The sequence below is a fragment of the Megalobrama amblycephala genome, linkage group LG11 (genome assembly GCF_018812025.1).
Source record: "Megalobrama amblycephala isolate DHTTF-2021 linkage group LG11, ASM1881202v1, whole genome shotgun sequence".
NCBI classification, from domain to species: domain Eukaryota; kingdom Metazoa; phylum Chordata; class Actinopteri; order Cypriniformes; family Xenocyprididae; genus Megalobrama; species Megalobrama amblycephala.
In genome coordinates this window covers 1,919,183-1,943,285 of record NC_063054.1, presented here as the reverse complement: position 1 = coordinate 1,943,285, position 24,103 = coordinate 1,919,183, and the positions used below count along the sequence as shown (strand labels likewise).

The 24,103-nt window shown below is 38.1% G+C and overlaps 1 protein-coding gene across 4 annotated transcripts; it reads right to left on the bottom strand.

The window, feature by feature from the left end:
- Positions 1–664: 664 nt before the first annotated feature.
- LOC125278888 (NACHT, LRR and PYD domains-containing protein 12-like) lies at positions 665–24,054 on the bottom strand. 4 transcript variants are annotated; one of them, XM_048208285.1, is made up of 12 exons: positions 23,950–24,054; positions 20,779–20,914; positions 16,907–18,763; positions 14,618–14,791; positions 14,343–14,516; positions 14,068–14,241; positions 13,793–13,966; positions 11,497–11,667; positions 11,371–11,417; positions 1,981–5,549; positions 1,763–1,907; positions 665–1,033 (listed from the first exon to the last, which is right to left on the bottom strand). In XM_048208285.1, the coding sequence occupies exons 2-10, from the start codon at positions 20,895–20,897 to the stop codon at positions 5,017–5,019; spliced, it is 3,423 nt and encodes a 1,140-aa protein (XP_048064242.1). In that variant the 5' UTR covers positions 20,898–20,914; positions 23,950–24,054; the 3' UTR covers positions 665–1,033; positions 1,763–1,907; positions 1,981–5,016. The 4 variants fall into 4 exon arrangements, with proteins under 4 accessions (XP_048064242.1, XP_048064243.1, XP_048064244.1 ...); XM_048208286.1 differs by lacking the exons at positions 665–1,033; positions 1,763–1,907 and having other exon boundaries at positions 5,448–5,549; positions 11,371–11,667; XM_048208287.1 differs by lacking the exons at positions 665–1,033; positions 1,763–1,907; positions 1,981–5,549; ... (3 more) ...; positions 14,068–14,241; positions 14,343–14,516 and having other exon boundaries at positions 14,668–14,726.
- Between the last annotated feature and the right edge of the window lie 49 nt (positions 24,055–24,103).

The following is a 24,103-nucleotide window of genomic DNA, read 5'->3' as shown; positions in this document are numbered from 1 at the left end:
AATCCAGACCATATAGCATTACATGTATGCTACACACACACAATTTATGAAACATAATTGAGAAATGCAACCTTCGATATTAAACTATTTAAGAACTATTTGAAAATATTGCTTGCATTGTTCTAACTGGAGATTATATTGCTCTTTTAATAAATTATATCAATTCCATTCGGTGCCAATAAATACTTAAAAAAGGAATCAGTCTGAGATATTCATGTTTTTTTTTCTTTCACTGATAATATTTCTACACAGCAGTTGCTCTGATGTTTCAAATCATTTATCTTCATCATCCTTCAGTGGCGGGTTACACTTTCTGATTTAGTGCCATAAACTCATAAAACTTTAGAAAGCAAAAATATGTATTGAATTTTGTGCTATAATCATATGGTACTGTACAGACCTTTGTTTACGTGTAGTATCATTACACATAATCCAGTTTGATTAATGTTAGTATACATTAATATCAAAGTCACTCAATATTAATGTAGTTTACTGCACTGAAACTTTGCATTCACAAAACTAATATAATAGAAAGAATATATGGAAGAAAACTATATTTCAATGATTTCAAACATTTGCATACCCCCAAGAAACTTTGCAGTCACTTGAAAAACCAGTGTGATATAGTCCACACACACACACACACACACACACACACACTTGATCTGGAGAAATCTGTTTATTGCATCACATTTCCATTATATTTCCTGTTGAAGCGGCAGCTGGTCATGTGATTGTGTTTGTGCGGGAGGATGGACCGTCTGATGCAGACTGATGCTACACAAACACGGTCTGTAGAGAAAGTCTGAAGCGTCTGAAGTCTCGTATCAAACACAGTCCTGTCAGTGTGTCAGACGTCACTCTCTGTTCGGGGTGTTTTGGGTGACGCGCTCTCTGCCGGCTCCTCTCCTCTCCTCTTCCTCAGGCCCTTCATCTTGTGTGCCTGTAGTTTGTTCAGGTCCTGCTTCTGCATGTGTAAGCGGCCAAACCTGGTGCCGAAGGCATCATGGGAAATGTTCTTCTTCTTCTTGGGCTTCAGGTGAAATGGAGGAGAAGCACATGACTATCACAGGAGAAACATCTGGAGCTCGTACTGTACACAGATCAGCATTAATACAGACACACATGTCTGATTAACTTCTGGATTCTGTTTTAAATTTGGATTCCACCTCAACGGTCAAATTAATTTTACTAATCAAAAAAGGTAACTTGCATAATTTAACACATTTAATTTAATTTTATGTTAATAATGATATTAGTCATCAAAAGCATGTCTAATCAATTTAATTAATCAATTTATTAATTGTTTAATATGGAATATTTTTTTTCAAGAATGCCATGTGTCCGTTTAAATTTTTCTAGATTTAGGATTTAATACAAATTTATTAACAAAAATTGTGGTAATTACATGAAGCCATAAACAGTAAAAATTTAATATTTTAAAATGGAACTAAAATTAAAATTGAACAATTCCTTATATTTTTATATTATCCTATCCTAATATTTTAGGATTCAGTGATTCTGTCTGCATTTTCAATATTTTGAAAATTATATGGCCATAAATATCATAAGTAACTCTTAAGGACTCATGACTTTTCTAGTTGAAACGGCTCATAAATGGTCTTTAACTGAAAAATGTGCACAGGATTGTGTGAGGGTCGGTTTGGAGGTCAGAGGTCGGGTTGGACACAAGACAGAAAAGGAATGCTAGTCTATGAGATGATCTGATGATAGTGTGTGTGTGTGTGTGTGTGTGTCGCACCTTCACTCCTTTGGGCTTTTTGTGAGCGGTTCTGTACAGGTCGTCTGAGGCCATGTGACTTCTCCTCATGACAAAGTCAAAGGAAGGTCCCATTTTCTCCAGCTCGATCCGGGGCGTCCGGCAGCCGGACTTCTTCAGCAACACTCTGTAAAGACACTGATATGAAGCGTGTGTTTGGTTGGTGTGCTGCAGTGATCCGCAGGCGTCGTGTGTTTCACCTGTAGCTGCGCATGTAGATCTTTCCCTCCAGCGCCATGAAGTGAAGCACGTGCTCCAGTCCGGCCGGACGCACCAGATTTATTGAATCTCAATAAACCAGCAAAAAAGACTTTACTGGCATCTGCTCCACTCTGACCGTGTGCATGTGTTTGTGACGAACACGGATCATGTGCAGATTCATAGACAGCAGTAAAGAGGGAATCACACTGATGAAGAAACTGAGTTCATATTGACAATGTTACACCACATGAATATAATGCTGTTTATTCACAGTTGAAAACGTCAAAATTAAAGCATTTTTACACTGCAAGAAAAAATGCAATACATCCATAGAAATGTGTTTGTATTTGACATAAGTGGATTAAAACAGTGGCCAGTAACAACTACTGTATGTGAGACTGGAGCTAAAAAATCTGTTTGAGCCATTGAGGATGTTTACTTGTACCATGGCCTGTCTGAATACTGCATTCTGATTGGCTGGAAGGTGTACATTAAATCAGTCTAATGCACAGGTATTTCCAAGCCATGGATTATCCTTTACATGAGCACCGATAATGTGCTTGGGATGAAATTAGTCCTACACAGGAGTGATTAGAGACAAAACCTGACAAATGTCTTGATCGAACATCTGAACAATGTCTTGAGGTGTGGGAACTCTAATAATACACTGATCTGTGAGAGAAACACGTTTCTCAAGCGCTGATGCTCATGGTCATGGTCCATTTCCCTACAACGAGCCCAGTCTCATTGTATTAACCACTCCAGCTTTATTTACTAACTACATGGGACCTGGGTTACATAAAGTTTGAAATCAAACTTTGATGTTGGCTTGGCAAAGCCTTGATGGGCAGCCCGAGTCAAAAGAGCCAAACCCACATGTCTGTTCCATGTTCTGAAGGTGGCCCCGCCACAACGGCCGCTTTAAGAGTCAAGGCCGGTTGAACAGACTTTAGTAACTCCTGCAGCTGGAGTGCATCAGTGTACATCACTTGCGCACACTCTAGTGCTGTTAAAGCGCTGCATGCTCACACTGACACTCGACAAATGCAAGTAAAATGAGCCCTGACCAGTTAATAAGATACACCAATGGCCTTTGCAGTTAGAGAATTAAATAGCACATATAATGTCTCTCTGGCTGCGTTTACACTGGCACAAAAAAATCAGATCTTTTGCTCACATCTGACACAGGTCGGAATTAGTTGCACATATGTACACACAAATGCACATGAGATCTGATTTTTGTATCCGTTCATTCAGAGTTCGCACTGCAATACAACCATGACACTGACACCTGTTAACTTATCCCAGAGGTAGGCAAGTTCAGTCCTAGAGAGCCGCTGTCCTGCAGAGTTTAGCTCCAACCTTAATCAAACACACCTGAACAAGCTAATCAAGTTCTTCAAGATTACTAAAGCTATAGGCAGGTGAAGGTTTTTTTCAGGGTTGGAGCTAAACTCTGTAAGACAGCGGCTCTCTAGGACCGAACTTGCCTACCCCTGACTTATCCATTCTGACAGGTAGCCTAATCATGATCACTCAACATGAAATATATTAATTTTAATACCACGGCCATTCAAAACCCGAGAGTCTGCTATGTGTATGTAAAACAATCAATGACAATCATTTGGGGCAGGAAGTAATGTAAACACAGATATCGGATACCAATCACATCTAAAGTGAATGTAAACACACTGGCCAAAAAAATCGGATATGGTTAAAAGATCTGTGCATTAAGACTTGCAGTGTAAATGCAGCCTCTGATATCATAATCAAGAGGTCTGGACTTGGTCTTCTGCTGGTAGAAGCTGTAACTAAACCATCAGGCTGCAAAAAGCTAATTTATCTACTGACACTCACACATGGAAGAAGGCAGTTGTGGCCTAATGGTTAACCCAAAGGTTGTGGGTTCGAGTCTCAGTACTCCACTCCCCATCTACTTAAGCCCATCAGATAACGCCATATTGCGCTAACCAGTCATAGCATGCTCTTGATCCAACCAAACACGATTTGCTTTACAATCATGGTTGTCTTGCCCTGAAATAACTCATTCATTTGCACTGAAGTATTAGGCCCATAAAAATGGTTCAGTAAAAGATGTAAAAAATAATTTAGACATTAGACTGTTATATTTTATGAGCCTTTGAAAATGCCAGAGAAACAGTGCTTTTTTATTTGCATTATCCACTCACTTTGGTAAAGTGAGTGGCCCGCGCACACTGCTTAACAGAACACACGATTCACAGCAGCACTAATTTAATTCCGTACCCGACCCAAACCACACCCACAAATCTACATCAGGTAGATAAATATTTATTTTCTCATGTAACACAACCAATCAAACCAAACCTGAATTTATGCATTTAAGAAAAAAATAGACACACCCCACATGATAATAATTAGAAGGGAAAAAATGAAAAGAAAAAATATGAGAATGTGCATCTGTATTGTAAACAATACAGGTACAAAACTTTTGCCTACAACATGTGAACAATCTTCCCATAAATATTTTAAACAAATGTGCGTAAATCACACCATAAGTTATACAGACTCTTGGAGGTCTCCATAAATGAAAAGAACATTGCCAAATATGAGCTTTAATGTCACATAATATCAGGGATATTTTAGCGGATTCACTCTGCATTTGGTTTTCCCTCCTGAATCTCTGCAGTGTATATGTACTCACTGGTCCTCTTAGCAGCATGAAAAATAAAACTTATTTAAATTACCTATAGAGAAAGTAAGCAAAGAGTGCTCCCTTTATAATGACTGAAGCTGTCAATCACTTCAGCTTCGCATCGCATGGTAATTAATAACCTTTCAAGCTCTCACAGCATCTGACGGGAACCCGAATACTCACGGCATCGGATGGGTAAGCCCTGCCAGCAGTTGAAAGGTCAGCTCTTAATCTAAAAAATTAAATACTATCAACACAATTAGATGAAGCTAAACAACTACACACAGATTTGATGACTCTGTGTGCATGTGGACATTAGAAAGAGAATTTACAAGTGCGTGTATGTGTATGTGTGTGTTTGTTAGTTAATCTGACACAGAGACACTGAAGAATCAATATAAAGCTTAAATCCAGCATAGAGGGGTTCAGTGAATGTGGTGTTGAATGTGTGTAAGTGTGTGAGTGTGTATGTGTCAGAGACGCTGTAGAAGGACAGAGTGCCGGCCGACACGTCCACATACACTCCTGCTCTATTAGAGGATGAACGGACGACAGGTATGTTAGTGAAGTTATTATTGTGCCAGACACTGAATCTGTTATCAGAGCAGATCAGACTCCAGGATTTGTCATTGAATCCAAACACACAGTCCCTCCCTCCTTTCCTGCCGATTCCTTTATACGTCACTGATATTTCAGCATCTCCGCTCCATTCAGCCTCCCAGTAACAGCGTCCAGTCAGACTCTCTCCACACAGAACCTGACGACACTCATCAAATCTCTCTGGATGATCAGGATACGGCTGATGCTCTTCCACACCTGTCACCTTCCTGTTCTCCTCAGACAGAATGAGACGAGTGTTTACTGTGTGTGGATCCAGTGTGAGATCACAGGCCCCTGAACACAAGAACAGAGAAACATCTATAACAACAAAACAACAGTTACTAGATGAGTGTGTGTGTATGTGTGTGTGAGAAGTGTGTGTATTAGAGGTCTTAAGGGTGTTCGGTCAATCATCAACCTAACCATGTGTGTGTATGCCCTTATGTAAAAAAAATATATGTGAATATACTGTAAAATATAATGCGATATATTACATAATACATTTCCATATGGGAAACTAGTGTTTATATTTTTCAATATACTGCAATATATGCATTGACCATGTATGGCTATATATTGATGCATATAAAAATATTTAGCTTTTGCTCAATATTAATACAGGAGGAGATCTGTAAGTATTATTTTGGAATTTAACTGGTTTTCTGGTAGGTGTGAGTTTTTGGGGTCACCATTGTGCTGAAGAGTAGAGCCTGTGGTTAGGTTTATGATTGGCCAAACGTCATTAAGACTATAATTACTTTATATATTACCTTATATATATTACTATATTTAAAAAGTAATGGCTGTGCACTTTTCAGCACAGTACAGCAAGGTTTTTTTGCAGCTGAAGCAAATTTTTACTGAAAGTTCGCTTTGGCAAGCCATTTCGAACTTCCAAAAAGAACACAAAACAAACTTTGTTTTGGCCTGATTTTGTTCGAAATGACGTCACATCAGTTCGTTCTTCGATTTTGTTTGAAGTATACCGGGGCCTTAAACCTACCCATCACAGAAACATGTAACCATCACTAAATTTAAATAAAAACATATTTTGGCCTATATTTATAAGCCTTTTAAAACAGCGAGGACCAGTCAAATGTCCTCACTAGCGGGTTGTGAAAGTATTCCACAAAATAAGTGAGGACATTTGGTCCTCACAAGTATAGTCAAAACAAGTACAGAGAGTGACACAGACAGAGACCCACACACACACACACACACACACTCTCACGCACACACAGAAAGAGTCAGACTGAGAGAGTGAGGAGGGAGTTAGGGGGGAGTGAGGGGGAGGGGGGTGCCACAGAGAGAGGGAGAGAGAGGGTGAAAAAATCCACATTCAAACCAAAATATTGGACTTCCTGTTGGTCAGAGCAAATTACTGTAAATTAGAAAGTTGTCCGGCTTAATGAGAACAATGTGTGTACCGAGTTTGATGACTGTAGGTTAAACTTACCCCCCACTTTTTCAAAAGGTGGTGCTATAGAGGCCCTACTTCCTGCCCATTTCTGAGGCTTTGCCCATGTCTACTGGATGACAATCCCGATATATGAGTCGAGTTTCATGCAATTTGAAGCATGCTAAGTGTCTCAAACCCATCCAAAACAAATAGTGAAGTTTGATCTGTTGCTATGGCAACAGTGTTTGAGAAATATTAAAAATCTTTTTACAGGTCTTCGTTCGTTATGTCTTGGCATTATTCTAATGAAGTTTGAAGCAAATTGGGTAAAAATTTGAGGGTTATCTTAAAGCATTTTGAAAGTAACACACTTCCTGCTGCCAGTTGATGGCACTATAACTTTGACTCACAATAGTCACATCCAGGTGATCGGCTTCCTACAATGTGCACACAGCTGAAGTTTTATAAACATCAATCAATGTATGTGGAGGTTATAACACATTTCCTGTTTCCCTTTTCTCGCCATAAATTTGTTGCCTCGCCACGACCAAACTGTTCAAGATATCAAAAATCCGCTTGCAATTTTACATCCTCAATGTCTTGACTTCATTCTGACTGAGTTTGGTGGTGATCGGATTAATCTCCTAGGAGAAGTATATCAAATTCCAGATCATGCGTTTTTCAAACAACCCTTAATAGCTGACTTCCTGTTGAGCTGGCATATAACTTAGAGCATGAAAGTTGTTCGGCCTGATGAGGTCTATATGAGTACAGGGTTTCATACAAATACATGCAAGTGTGTTTGATATATGGACCAAGTTTTCGGACACCATTCAAGGGGGCGCTGTCGAGCCTCCCTGCCATGCCTGGGCCTGTCCAACCCCCCTACCCCCTCCCTCCTCCTCACACCTCACACCAGTCTGTGTGTGTGTGTGTGTGAGAGAGAGTTTTACACCCTTGATCAGTTATTTAACCCCTTTATTGCAGACTCACTGTGCTTCAGAGTTTATTCCCAACCCTTGATCAAACACATCTGAAGCAGCTAAATAGGTCAGTTCTTTTGTAGACCACTGACAACATAGTATTACATTATTAGTTTGATAATTAGGTTAATTCAAATATAAAAACACACTGCAAAAGATAACTTCACACTCATTTGAAATTTAACTATGACACTATATCACTATTGGTACAGGACTAGTTTTCAAAATGTTCGAGTTACAATTATTATTTTTACAATTAAAATTATCTTTAAAATTAATAATTTGATAAAATTCAAATTATTAAAATAAAATCTTTAAGTAAATTTCACAAGATTAGAAAAGTGTCTGTTTAAAATAAACTTGCATAAGTGAGTAGAAAAATCTAGACCTGTACCTTATTATTACCTGAGACTGACATTAAAATTGTCTTTGCAGGTTCTGTGATTTTGCAGGTTCAGGTTCTTTATTTATTAATTTTTTCATTTTATTTTTTAACTTATACCACTCATATTAAAATTAGATGAAAGCATGCTTTTGGTGCATAACATTGGTGCACAAACAACAGCTCAGGGAGGTCAAAAAACATGAAGAGAAGTGTGAGGATTATTGACCTTATTCCTGACTAGCCTACTGCGTTTCAAATTATGGGTTCCACTTCCGGTTTGGGGAACTTCCATTTAAAAAGACTGAAATTTATTGTTTCAAATCATGAGGTTGCCCTACAAATAAAGCTTATCTGTCAGCTTGACTGAATGAGCTGTCAATTTTTCTTTCATGTTTTATTTTCAGACATCATGAGAATTACATAACGCTTGGTATTGTAACATAACATGTTATAACAAGAATATCTATGGCAAGGGCTCTTTTCAGCAGATGATTTCTATCCTCCCGATTATTTTATTTTGTCTCTTTGCATACCGCTGTAATAGTATGAAAAAGGACAACATATGCTGCACATTTGTGGTCTGTTCTTTCTATATAATTTACAATATATCCCATTAATAATTCACTGGAATGCACAAAGAATCTCTCGTTTTTCTCCTCAAAGCCTCACGTCTCTTTCCAGGTTTGTTTCACAGGTAAATACAATTTATTAAAATGGAAATCCCTTTGAATTAGTATCACGCAATGCTAAAGTTCATGAACATTTTTATTAAGGCAACATATTACATAATACATATATATCACTATAATATATGTTCAACCCCGTCCGTTGTTGCTGTGGAAAGAATCACACTTTTTCATGGCCTGTTGAAAGTACCTTGTTGATGCTTTTACACTTTTAAATGTCCTTTTAATGTTTGTTGGTTGAAGGGTGAGTAGAATAATGTCATCTCTTTTTACCCAGTTTAAAAATAAAACGCATTATTGCGTTCATAGAGTCTATCACTGACTGTTTACAACTTAACGGAAATTACTCCCATAATTCGCGCAAAGCGTCATGGGGTGTTGGAATAAGGTGAATACAACATCAGCAATCACAGACATTCGCATTAAGGCTGGATTAGATTTCTCAGAGCACTGTGGAGTTTGCACAAATAACATATTGTAATTTGCTCTAGAATTTTTATAGTGGTTGTCTGAGAAAAAACAGATATGGCAGATTAGGATGATATTCTGCACTCATTTGTTAATGACAGAACATTCTATGACATGAAAGTCATCTCAATTTAAATGATCTCATGGATGTGGCTGTTGTGGTTTATGATTATAAAAGCATAAGCTGCTGCAGTAAATGTGGTGTGAAATTGACATCGTCCTTTTATGTTTAACTGTTTAAAATGCCCATTGCCCGCTGTGCACAGTTGCCCTGAAGCCACCGGGCTTTGGCCCGTCATCGCTCCTCGCAGCTATATGTATTAGTTATTATTATTATTGTGAAACATCATTGTAATATTATTGTTATGGTGTGTGCATAAGTGTGTGAGATTAGTGTGTCATTCAACCCATAAAGTTTGCTTGTTGCAAACATTCCTTCATTGCTTATTCCGATCACTTATAATGTCCTTTTCCTGTCTGCACTTGAATTGGCTTGTTTTTGCAGTTGACATTGTAAATGATGCGTGTTGGAGAAGTATGTTCATTTCTTTACTGTTGTTTGCAAATTTCTACCTGTTTGGATAGAAAAATTATTTTATTATATTTGCTAATTTTATTTTACTGTATTTGGCATGATTTTCCTGTTGCACTGTTCACCTGGTAGGGAAATTGATTTTTATCATTTTATTTTGTCTTCATTATTTGTTTTAAGGAGGTACATTTTAAAAACTATCCACCTTGGTTGTCATGATAACAGAATTCTGTCACAGTCTTTTGGCAGTGAATGTTCTGGGTTGGTTTTGGAGAGCTGTTGGGCTGGAAATTGTAGACCTAATCTGTCAAAACTATCTGTATTGAATAAAGCACTGTAAGACTTGATTTTCCTGCCAAGTGGAAACTGAGATCAAGCATCCTGCAATAAAACAATAAAACTTGCCTAGAGAAGAAGATCTCAAAGAAGTAGCAACTGGCAACGCCTTACACTAACCCCAAAAGGACAATGCCTCCCCCCACCACACACACACACACAAACACACCTTCCCTTCCCCCTGACTGAAAGTTATTCAAAACATATAATGTAACTTGTGTATTTATTGTTTTTCCCTTTTCATGTTTGGTATCATTTTAAAGGTCTTAGTGCGATTAGTAAAATGGTCTCAATTTCACAGCAGTCACTGGTGTTATGAAGAAGATTGAAAACTAAGGAAAATTCTGTCCTCTTTTTGGGTGGTGTCTCTTCTCCTCTCCCCCAAAACAGGTGTTGGTGTAATAAACATTTACAACTCTTTGTTCTGGTCTGTATATAAGGTAAAAAGCAAAGCAGTCAGGCAGGATCTTCTGTAACCAGAACCCCCACAGAGATGGGTGAATGTCTGAAGATATTCACATGTCCCTGTGTTTATGCATTTCTTTGAGTAATCCATGTTATGCATTTATCATTTCTGAATTGGCTTTAATTGTCTAATTGTAATGTAATTGGCACGAGATATTTTTACTTGACAAATAAAATGTTATATTTGATTTAATCTGGATTCTTCGGAAATCATTATGACCGGTAGATTATTGGAGTCCGTTATTTCCGTAAATCTGCGTCAGGGCAGGTCAAACTAGAGAGCCTCGTGAAAGGAGCATGTTGCACATCATGGGACTCTTTGAGTTTGTCTGTTATTGACTTAGCAAGTTGCAGTATCGTGACTAAGAAAACTGTATTTTTGTATGAACAAGCATGTGGCGGTTCGACTCAAATGCATTAGTAAACTCTGCACCCTCTGACTAAGAATCATAAACTGGCGAATTTATGTCCGTGAGAACGCAGCCGGCCGATGCGAAATTCTCTAAGCGATAATGGCACCATAATGAAAGAATAACTGAAAATAAGAGATTCCCAGAATAATCAAATATCTAAATTACTACATAACAAATTATTAATTTCTAATTGGAAACACAACCTAAGAGTAATGATCATTTGAAATTGGAGTCAGATTAAACGAGTGAAATTAAGTGAACATTCAGAGACACTGAAAAGGCATACACGCGTTAACCTTCGCCCGGGCATGTCGGATTCCGTTTTTGGGCCGATGCGGGGTTTCCTTACAGCTCTATATAAAGGTGACTTGACTTGAAACAAATGTGTGTGTGTGTGTGTGTGTGTGTGTGTGTGTGTGTGTGAGTGTGAGTGTGTGTGTAGACCTACACTTTCGTAGTCCTGCTGTGATCCTGATCTCCCCTCCATGATCCACACTATAAACACAGAAGCACACAGTAATGTAGATATGCATCATGCACACATTCAGTATGTCAGTATCAGTGTTTGGCACACTTGAGTATCTGCAGTGAGCAGTTTAGATCCTTCAGTTTGTCCATCAGCTTGACTCCTGAATCTCCTGGGTGATTGTAGCTCAGATCCAGCTCTCTCAGGTGTGAGGGGTTTGAACCCAGAGCTGAAGACACAAAACCACAGCCTTCCTCTGTCACCATACAGCCAGACAACCTACAGATGGATCAAAACAGCCTCATCATCCACTAAACACACATCAACACTCAACAGTTGAGTGAATATCATAGTGTGAATTTATACAAATAGTACATAGTACATTTAATAGTATCATATTCATAGTGTGAATTTATACAAGAGTTCTCTTTATTTGTCTCAAACAAAAAACATTTTCATATTTCTCTATTAATCACATCTAAACGCACTGGATTTTCAAACATCATCAAAAATGCAACTCATTAAATATATCAGCAGAAATTTCTAAACACACTTTAGAAATGTAAAATGCATCAGAAAACTGGAAAATGCTGCCTATAAAGGGCACATTTCAAGGTAGGAAGGCATCAAGACATGCCCAAATCCAATATTAACTTCACTTTCTGTCTCCTGAGATACCTTTCTCTGCCTCAGAAGCCTGTCTGAAATCAGTTTCATGAGGTGCCTTCATGCACAAACGCTGCCTTACAAGTCAATGCCTGATAGGGCAGCGAGGAGGCGGAGGACAAATTATATATAACTAACGAGGAGGAGAACAAACTGTATATAATAATTTTCTTATATAATAAATTACTTGAGTGTGCAGACGAACTGCATTAAATGTGTAATCTTGCTTTCGGGGGCAGATGCCGCTTTTTGGGTATGCAGTCATGTAAGACAGTTTTGAAAGGTAATTAAACCAAACCACTTTGACAACAGACTTTGCTCAGGCATTTCAGAATGACCAAAACAGCATTTCAGATGCTGTTGACAAGATTGGCTGGCTGGTTAGTCCAATTATGCCTTCCCATCATGCAAAGTCACAATTTTTTTTATGCGTATTTAGAAATTTATTCAGTAAATATGTTTCTATCGTAGTTTATGCCCTATACGTTTTCTTGTCAGATAAAAAAATTCAGACTCAAACGAGTTTGCTTTTTATGCACATTTTTAGAATTTATGTGCATCTTGGCATTTCTATCCTGCAGTTTTGTATGCAATATCCTAAAATGCACATAAAAATAGGTGGATGGAAACAGCAACTGTGATATTTCATTTGCTGAGGTTTTAAATGTGCTTTGATTAATCTACTGATAAAGAGTGCTCTGCTAGGTCTGTGCATTTTTTTTAACAATGTGCAATCTGACATTATCAAGTATATCATTTACTTTACAAAAACCAAACAAAAACATGCCTTGAGAGTCCAAGCATTCACTGTGTTATTTCCTAATGGAAAGCAGTTAGAAAAAAGTCATACAGGGGCATTTATTGTTTTTGTTATATTTGTGATATGTGTTATATTTCTGATATATATCATGTGATATATTTATAGAGCAATATCATAAGGGCAGAATGCTGTTTTCCTGAATGTAAGCATGATTGCAAGCAAGATGTTATTTTAAACTGTTCAATACATAATAGTTTATATTGTGAGCTTTAGACACAATATTGTCTGGTTTTGCTTTATTTCACAAATTAATATAGTTCCAAACAAAGCCTGCTGTGCATTTATCAGATTTTCACTACCCTATTATTAGGATTAAAAAAAATAAAATAATAAAAAAATAATAATCACGGTAACAGTAATACCATGATAACTGGAGAAATTTTGAAAATAAAAAAATGCTATCAGTCAAATTAATTTTTTGTTTTTAATTTTTTGTCCAATGAATCACACTTAAAATAAGAGTGTTGGCAGGTGGAGTGTAAATGCACATCAAATACAAACAGAACCTTATCAGTCCTTCTTATCAGTCCTTCCGTCTACATTGGACATGTCAAAGTGAACATTCAAAACCTATTTGCCCTGTTGTCAGAGCAAATGCATGAAGTACATCAGACTTAAAACTTGGACTTAGGTTACCGTTTTCAGCTTGTCATATGTTGATTTTGACATGTCGTGCTGCCCATGTCAAGTGTAGACAGTGTTTTTTTACAGAATGCAGACAACTGTCACACTGGTGAGCTAACTTTTTTAAGTGTCTCCCTTTCATCTGTCCTATCCTCTTACATGATTTTGTGTGGGAGAAGTAGCTACATACTCCTGTTCCTTGTTCGGATTACTCCATTAAAGATTCTTGAGGAGATCCTTTATAGTGCGTTTGAATACTACAACCCACCGTGACACTTATATATTGTTAAATACCTTAGTATCTGCAGCTGACAGTTTGGACTCTTCAGTGCATCAGAAAGAAGCTTCACTCCTGAATTCTGCAGGTCATTGTTACTCAGGTCCAGCTCTCTCAGGACACAGTTTGAGGATTGAAGAGTTGATGACAAACTCTCACAGCAATGAACAGTGAGATTACAGAGAGCAAGTCTGAAAGAGAGCAGGACACACACATTGACAATAAGGTCTATAAACACATCAACATTATGAGAGTCTGACTGTAAATTTGATTTTATATGTTTCCTAATTACTTCAGTATCTGCAGCTGACAGTTTGGACTCTTCAGTGCATCAGAAAGAAGCTTCACTCCCGAATCCTGCATATGAATGTTACTCAGGTCCAGCTCTCTCAGGACGCAGTTTGAGGATTTAAGAGCTGATGACAAACTCTCACAACAATGAACAGTGAGATTACAGTGAGCAAGCCTGAAAGAGAGCAAGACACACATCAACAGTCAGATCATCTACAAACACATCAACATTATGACCATCTCAGTGTAAATGATCTCTTATATGTTCTTAAATACCCCAGTATCTCCAGCTGACAGTTTGGACTCTTCAGTCCATCAGAAAGAAGCTTCACTGCTGAATCCTGCAGGTCATTGTAACTCAGGTCCAGCTCTCTCAGGACACAGTTTAAGGATTGAAGAGCTGACGACAAACTCTCACAGCAATGAACAGAGAGATTACAGCCAGAAAGCCTGAAAGAGAGCAAGACACACATCAACAGTCAGATGATCTACAAACACATCAACATTATGACTGTCTCACTGTAAATTATCACTTATATGTTCTTAAATACCTCAGTATCTCCAGCTGACAGTTTGGACTCTTCAGTCCATCAGAAAGAAGCTTCACTGCTGAATCCTGCAGGTCATTGTAACTCAGGTCCAGCTCTCTCAGGGAACAGTCTGAGGATTGAAGAGCTGATGACAAACTCTCACAGCAATGAACAGTGAGATTACAGTGATAGAGACTAAAAGAAAGCAGAACACATTCATCAATAGTCAGATCAGGCCTTAAAATCAGGTCTTAGCCCAACCCTGGTCAGAAACACTCAGTCCCGAGCCCTGCCTGTTTCCGACAGCTTATCAGAATTCTCGGGCCAAGCCTGACTGGACCCTGTGTTTTATTTTTTAATCCCGCCCATAACACAGCCTTTGTTGGAGCCATTAAAATAGTTCAGTTTTATTTTTAATGGCAAAGTAGTTGTAATTCTTTTCATTTCTTTATGAAGTTAATTTAGAAAAATGTTTTGAGCACTTTGTTTGTTAAATTACACCTCAAACTGCTCCACACAGCCCCAATCTCCCTTCCGGAGATATCTTAACTATGCAATGCAGTTCAAATTTCCCCTTTGGAAATTTCCCCTTTGAAAAGTATCCTGACTGTAATCCAGAGATATCTTAACCATGCTCCACGGCTCAAATTTCCCCTTTGGAAATTGCCCCAACCAACGTGTTTTGATTTCCGGAATGTGTTAATCACGTTGCCTTTGCAAGTGATCCCAACAGCTTGTACTACAGACTATATACACTGATCAGGAATAACATTATGAGCACTGACAGGTGAAGTGAATAACACTGATTATCTCTTCATCACGGCACCTGTTAGTGGGTGGGATATATTAGGCAGCAAGTGAATCCCGTGTTAGCTTCAGTTCTGGCAGGTCACATCAGTCAAGCTCGCATCAGCGGACTCCCAGGTGACTTATATCTACATTATAAAAGGCATACTACACCTTTGATAAGTGTAGTATAGGTGTAGTATAGGTGCACCTGTGATAGGTATAGGTATACTACACCTATCACAGCATCTATATATAACCTCCTCAGTATTATCAGCAGCTATTCCTTCCTTAAAAACTTCCATAAAAACTTCTCGAAATTAATGCTGGTTCTGATAGAAAGGTGTCAAAATACACAGTGCATCAGTTTGTTGTGTATGGGGCTGCACAGCCGCAGACCAGTTAGGGTGCCCATGCTGACCCCTGTCCACCACCAAAAGCGCCAACAGTGGGCACGTGAGCATCAGAACTGGACAACAGAGCAATGGAAGAAGGTGGCTGGGTCTGATGAATCGAATCATGTATTCTTTTCTCTAGGCTAGTTTTTAACCACACGCTTAAATGCTGTTGAAGAAGATCGCTTATGCGTTCGGCTGAGTCTGATAATAAAGTTCTTGCACCTCAGAATGCTTTTATGAAGCAATATTAATATAAACAGCCCACTACAAACACCCTTGTAATTCTCTTCAACCTTTTCAAACTTTTTAAATGATAATTTATAGAAGATTCAAGTGGTGTGTGTAATGAATTGGAAGAATCATTCCAAACTAACCTCAGAATCAATTTGAGCGAGAATCGCAATGGATTTAGAAAATCTCAGAATCAATCAAGAATCATTTCTTGATTCACAATTCAACGATTTATTGTCCCAGCCCTTATAAAAATATACCTCAAAGACCAGCTGTGTGCACGATCACATAACCTGATATTGCTGAGTTCAACATGTTCCTGGGTCAACATTTTTGTAATGCAAGCATTGGACAACAACCCATGTTGTTAAAAACGAGAAAATAAATAAATTAATTGATTTAAAAAAAATGAAAAGATTGTGCTTTAGAATGTAAAATCAGCCATTTGCGTTTATGTTTGTCCGATGTCTTAGGCCCATTTAAATACATAAGGAAATATGAAGAAGTCAAATGAAGCGCTAAATGTAAAACAGCACTATTCAGCAAAAAGTGCCCGGAGGTGCCGTCAGCGTTTGTTTGTGAACAATAACTTCATCTATTCTGTGTCTTAAGTACAAAAAACATTAACCAATACATCAATACATAACTAAAATACTAAACAGATAATAAGATACAGTTAGAGTTAGCACTTAATATTTTTGTATAAGCCAAATCATTCACAAAATCGTACATGAAGTAATGCGCATGCTCAGGCTCGCTCAAAGTGTCTACCAATACGATTAGCTGTATTACAATCCAATGAAATTGGGGTGAGCAGGGCAACACATTGGGGCTGAACGACACGTGTCATTGATTATTAAACATGATTATTGATTTGTTAATAATTAACACTCACAGAGCTTTTCTGCAGTTGATCACAGCTGGTATCAGTCTTCTTCTCCCTTCATCTGATGTGTTGAATTTCTTGAGGTTCAGCTCATCCAGCACCTCCTCTGATATTTGAAACATGTAGGCAATTGTTGAGCAGTGAGCAGGAGAGAGTTTCTCCTCTGAGTGTTTGTCTGATTTCACAAACTCCTGAATCTCTCTGGACAGAGTCTGATCTTTCATTTCCAGCAGACAGAGGAACAGATTGATGGATTCATCAGCTGAGAGTTCACATCCATCTTTGATCTTCTGTTGAATGTACACTGTGATTCTCCTGATGATCTCTGAGCTTTCCTCTGTGTGTGTCAGTAGATCCTGTAAGAGTCTCTGATTGGACTCCAGTGAGATGCCCAGCAGGAACCGCAGGAACAGATCCAGCTGTCCATTCTGACTCCTGAGGGCTTTATTTACTGCTGATGTTAGTAGATCATACAGAGAGTCTTCATCAGATCTGTAAAAGCTGAATTCATGCAGTGGTTCCTTGTTTTTGGTCACATGAGAGTAAAACTGATAGAAAGCAGCAAGAAATTCCTGAACGCTCAGATGAACAAAGCTGTAGACTTTCCTCTGATGAATCACAGATTCCTCCTTAAAGATCTCAGTGCAAATCCCAGAATACACTGAGGCATTAGTGACCTCTAAGCCGCTCTCTCTCAGGTCCTCCTCATAGAACATCACATTGCCCTTCATCAGCTGATTGAAAGCCACTTCAGCAAGTTTCACAATCACTTCTCTGTTGGACTGCAGGAGTTTCTCTGGATCTCTCTTTTCATACTTCTGATTCCTCATGTTGATCTGAATCAGCAGGAAGTGGATGTACATTTCAGTCAGAGTTTGAGGGATTTCTGCACTCAGATCTTCATTCAGGAGCTTCTGAAGCACAGTGGATGAGATCCAGCAGAAGACGGGTATGTGGCACATGATGTGGAGGCTTCTTGCTCTTCTGATGTGTGAGATGATTCTGCTGGCTTGATGCTCGTCACTGATTCTCTTCCTGAAATATTCCTCCTTCTGAGGCTCATTGAATCCCTGAATCTCTGTCAAACGGTTGATGTATTTGGAGGGGATCTGATTGGCTGCTGCTGGTCTGGAGGTGATCCAGATGAGAGCAGAGGGAAGCAGCTCTCCTTTCATGAGCTTTGACATCAACACACCCACTGATGAAGTCTCAGTCACAACAGAAACTTTCTCATCATCTGAAAACATCAGTGTCATTCTGCTTTCATCCAGACCATCAAAGATGAACACAACTCTACACTCCTCATAAATCTTTGAGTCCAGATCTTGAAGTTCAGGATGAAAGTCCAGCAGAAGACTGTGAAGACTGTACTGATGATCTCGGATCAAGTTCAGCTCTCGAAATGGAAGCACAAACATGAAATCTACATCCTGATTGGCTTTTCCCTCGGCCCAGTCCAGAATGAACTTCTGCACAGAGACGGTTTTTCCGATTCCAGCGATTCCTTTAGTAAGAACAGTCTTGATCTGGTGTTTCTCCTCACATCCTGGCTCAGGTGAGGCTTTAAAGATGTCATTGCAGTAGATTGGAATGTCTTGTGAGTGTTGTGTTCTGGCTGTTTTCTCCATCTGTAAAACCTCATGTTCTTCATTCACTCCTTCACTCTCTCCCTCTATGATGTAGAGCTGTGTGTAGATCCTGTTCAGGAGGGTTTCATTCTCTTGGATTTTCATTCCCTCAAATAATCTCTCATACTTGTTCTTCATGCTGGTTTTGTGTCGGTCTTTGACTCTCGGTAGTTCATCATTCATTGGTTGAGGAGAATCTTGCTGCAGGTCTCCAGTTTGATCATCTCTTTCCACTCCACTGAAACAACAAAAAATGAAAAAAAAAAAAAAAACCCAGATTAAAGAAGTATGTAAAATAAAGGATTTTAATATATAAAATATAGCTGCAAGCAGCGATGATGGGCCCAAGCCCGGTGGAACCACCACCCCGTTGGCATCAGGGCAACTGAGCAAGGTGAGCAATGGGCATTTAAAACAGTTAAACATAAAAAGTCTAATGTCAAATTCACACCACATTTACCGCAGCAGCTGGTGCCCATATGATCACAAACCACAACAGCCACATCCATGAGACTGTTTAAATTTAGATGAATTTCATGTCATAGAGTATCATAGATCAATTTCAAATGATTACAGAATATCATCCCAACTTGCCATGTCTGTTTTTTTTCTCAGACAGCCTCTATAAAAATTCCAAAGCAAATTATACTGTTATTTGCGCAAATTCAACATAATTCAACAATTTAATCCAGTCTTAATGCAAATGTCTGTGATTGCTGATGTTGTATTATCCCAACACTTCTCTTCATGTATTTTTGACCTCCCTGAGCTATTGTTTGTGTACCAATCTTATGCACCAAAAGCATGCTTTCCTTTAATTTCAATATGTGTGGTATACAATGAAAAAATAAAATTATAAAATTAATTAATAGAGCTAAATCACAAAACCTGCAAAGACGATTTTAATATCAGTCTCAGGTAATAGTTAGGTACATGTCTAGATTTTTCTGCTCACTTGTGCCAGTTTATTGGAAACAGCAACTTTTATAAAATGTGAAATGTACTTAAATAAAGTTTTTAATAAATTTGAATTATATCAATATATAATTAATTTAAAGACATATGCATCATACATTATATTTCCAAACACAGCACATGACCTTCTCTAACGCCCATGTCAAGAAAACATACACTCTCCTCTTTAAAAAAAAAAAAAAAAAAAACAGATGTAAGATTGTATGAATCAATAACTAGTCCTGTCCAAACAGTGATGTAGTGTCGTGGCTCAATTTCAAATGCGTGTGAAGTTATCATTTGCAGTTCAAAATTCAAAAGTTCATCAATAAATGGGTAATCAGTAAAAGGATTAAAGAGCACTAATCAAGATTGTAATACACACACACACACACAAAGACTGAAGGAGTGAGGGGGAGAGGAGGAGGGAGGGGGTAGTGGGGTTTGGACAGAGAGAGAGAGTCTACGTCTGTGTGTGTGAAAAATCCATTTTCATTTTCCGTCAGTCTTAGTACACAATGTAACTACAAAAGAGTCAAGTTTTAAAAAGGAAAAATATCAAAATCTAATCAGATTCAATGAACTATGCTAAGCTATGCTAAACGTAGTACCGCCAGACCCGGATATTGGCTGAATGGATTCAAAACGGTAAAACTCAACTGTTTAACTCTAGGAGAGTTGGAAAATGAGCCTATTTTCAAAAAAAGTGGAGTGTTCCTTTAAAGAGGACAAGCCGCTGTGCCGAAGCCGCTCCCCCTCGCTCCTTGGACCAAAGAGAAAGAAGCGCCCCTTACCTGGACCCATCCTATCTGCTCACTACCCTTCCTACACGTTTCCCTTGCATGACGAGGACACCAGGCCCCCTGTTTATTTGGACACTTTATTTTCTGTTTTTGGGGGTTTCTGTTTATTTCTGTTAAATAAAAGCCTCTCCGAGGCCTGACGCCACACCCACTGTGTCTGTCGTTTGCTCCTCCCGCCACAACAGAAATTCAGACCACGTATGGTATCGATTTTATAACAGTACTACGGTATTATATTTTGGTACCATACTGAAGCCACAATTGTGGTATCGAGCCATCCCTAAGCAGCATTTACTACAAAACAAGGTTTCATGATATTTTAATGTTTCATAGTTTAATACCAAGCCGCTCTGAAAACACTGTATCATGAGCTCCATGTGTGCTGGCACATGCATACTACATTTTTTAAATTAAATAATCACACTAAGACATCTGACCAATCGTTTATACATTATTAACTTTCCTGCATTAACAAATCTGAAATTTTGTGTCTCACCTGGGGTCAGAGGTCACTGCTCCAACACTGAAATGAAGAGGATGACTCATAGATCCTTCACTCTTCAGAGACACACAGCTGGGTTCTGCAGATGAAGATCTCCTCTCTCTGTTCTCCATAATGAGAAACTTCAGATCTACATATGGAAACACAGAGAACAAATCACACATAATGTTTTAAACTACTGCAGTAATTCCAGTGAAAACAAATCTTAATTCTACACAGACAGTGACATTCTGGAGAATTTGGTGCTTCAGACTTTGTAGCTTCAGTTTCTGGAGGATCATTTTCTAATGATGTCCATAAAGTAATATGTGGCGAGGGGGGAGTGGTTCAGCGAGGTCTGCAACCGGAGAGAATAGCGGGAGACGCTTGGTAAGTGAGTGGGTTAGATGCAAATCACGAACACCTGTTTCTCGTTCTAGTGATTGGCGCGGAGACAGGATAAGACGCCGTGAGAAGCAGGAGTGTGTGAGAGAGAGGGGAACTGCTGACTGAGACCCAACGAACTACTTGGAGTGAAGGCCTTTGTGGATTGTGTTTACCGAACCTGGAGTGAAGCCCTTTGTGGATTATTTGTGTTGCTGTTATCGTGCGTCTGCACGGCCTTTCTGTTGAACATTCGTTTCAATAAAAGCTCAGTCAGCAGTTGTTCGCCGTCCCTGTCCTCTTCCTTCCCATAAACGAACGTGAACTGTGTTACATAATAGTTTACTGACTGTGGAAGAACCAGATCTGAACCCTCTGAACCACTCTGAGATGAACTGATCAGTGATTCAGACCCCATTACCCAACGTCACTGTCTGACCTCACTGGCTGTTTCCATCCAAAGTTGACAATTTAACTTCTGCACAAATTTGGAATATCACAAAATATTTGCAAATAAAGCAGCTTTTCCATCGAAGAGTCGAAGAGAGCAAAATCTTCACTTCCTGATAAACTGCCGCTAAATATCACTAAGAAAAATGAAAGTTGCTGCAGTATATAATAAATAACTTGTGCCTCAGAGTGCGCAGATGTAACAATAAACACTGTCATGTTCTCTTGCATTCAGATTCCTGGTGTTTGTGAACACAATCATGTGAGACGCTTCTGGAAGGGAATTTTACCGAATCATTTTATTGACAGACTTTGTGATAGGGGGCGTGGTTTGCAGAACTTCACACACTGGATGAGAAGCCCCACATTTAAAATAATAAAACATTTCAGAATCCTCCATTTTAATGCATTATAACTGCCCCACATCCTTGTTAATATAGGCTATATAAAGACTGTAGACAGACTGTAGACTGTACATTTTAATATTAGTGATAACAGTAGTCTATAAGTTAGACAGATATAGAATTATAATTTTTTTAAGCTTAATTTATGACTTTCAGGATAATTGTATTTTTTAGAGATAGATATAGAGATCACAGTTCTTCCCTGAATCTGAATACAAAACAAAATAGGCTGATATGTAATTTACTTGAGGTAAAGTATTAATACTTGAGTCGATTTATAAATGTATAAATGTTATGTCTATTAAAAATAATTAAATATTTATAAAATAATTATTTTACAATAATTTAAATGAATTCATTATGTAAAAAAATCATTTGAAATTAATAAACTTGTTACATTCAGAGTTTTTGAGCAAATTTCATCATATACATTTTAACAGTCACTGGTCACCACCTACAGGCTTAACATTGCATAACATTGGTTTCAAAGGTCATTTACTCATTTTGATTGCGGTTGTTGCAACATCTGTTTATATCCGGACTTTAAACTTTTAGCACAATATCTTTTTATGTTTGCAACAAAAGTAATAGCAATACTGTCAGCTGAAAACACTGTTTGTGAAGCTGTTTCAGACCAGGGGCGTTTCCTCCGAGGAGGCAAGGGAGGCAGTGCCTCCTCAAAAAAAACTGGATGAGAAAATAATCGATATTACAAAAATAAAACAATGCAAACATTACAAAATTTAACATTAAAAAGTGTAAAAGTCACTCGTTTTTCTAAAGAAACACTGTCAAACTGCGACACCCTCAGGTAAAGTTACAGTGGATTCCGCGTCTCTGTGCCTCCCTTCAGCTCATAGAAATAAAGCAGAGCCTCTAAGTGTGCGGTGGGTTTAGTGTGGGGTAACTGGACTGATTTACAACGAGCAAAATCTGTAAGAAATGTTACGAACCATAGATAAAATAGCTGCTGAAAGTAAGCTGTTATGTCACTCTTTCAATAGGAAAACATATTCCACTTTTAATAGTCAAGCATATTTACAGTACAAACCTTCATAGTCCGTGAACTATGAGGGCAGGGCAAAAAACAAAACAAAAAAACAAAATAATCGTTCATTAATTGTAATCGAGGTAAAATATTCAATTAATAGAAGTTTTGATTTTAGGCCATAATCGTCCAGCCCTATTACTCCCTTTAGTTAATATTTTGCAAAAAATGAGTAAAAACTCTAACTTGATGAAATTTATACTTGGTTTTAATAATTAGAACATTACATAGTATAAAAATAACAAAATAGAATTGTATTTGGTCTCTCTATTTATGTAATGTCAGTACTTTGCATATTTTATTATATGAATCAGACTAAAATATATCAATTTCAAGAGTCCAGCAATCATAATTCTAGAGATAACATACTCTAAATTTCAGGCCTGGAAATAAAGAAGACTTCAGGAGGCTTACAGACTTTAGGTTTATGTCACAACTAATATGATAAAATATTAACAAGGCCGGTGCAGAGACACGCATTAATTCTGAATCAGGTGTTGATTTCTGTTTCATTTCATCGCTTGTCATGTAAAGACTGTTGAGAAATCTCCAGTGTACAAAACAGAGACTCCAAACAACTGCAAGAGATTCATCATCTGTCATGATTCAACACAATATCATCGTTTTTTTTCCAAGACTGTAATAACAATTAAGTAAGTTTCATAAAAAGGTAGATTGGTCTAATTTGAATCCGAAAAGACTGTTTAACCCTAAGTATTTGATAGCTGATCAATCTAGTTCTTGAAACACAGTCTTAAATTAGCGGGTGTTTATGAAACTGACCTCTGAAAATGAACTTGTCGGTTTACCTCACAACTCCCTATATTGAGCTTTAAATTTATGATAGCAAACAGAAAACAATAATGTGACATGATATCACAAGCCGATAAATAAACTTACCGTAATGTGATATTTACGACAGATTTTACATTCTTAAGAATCGAGCCTTTACTTTCGGTTTGGACAAGGTGTTTTCTCAGAATGAAGAACACGCATGCGCAGGAGGCCTTAGGTGTCAACAACAAATAAACCCCGCCCATCTCTCTTCTTCTTC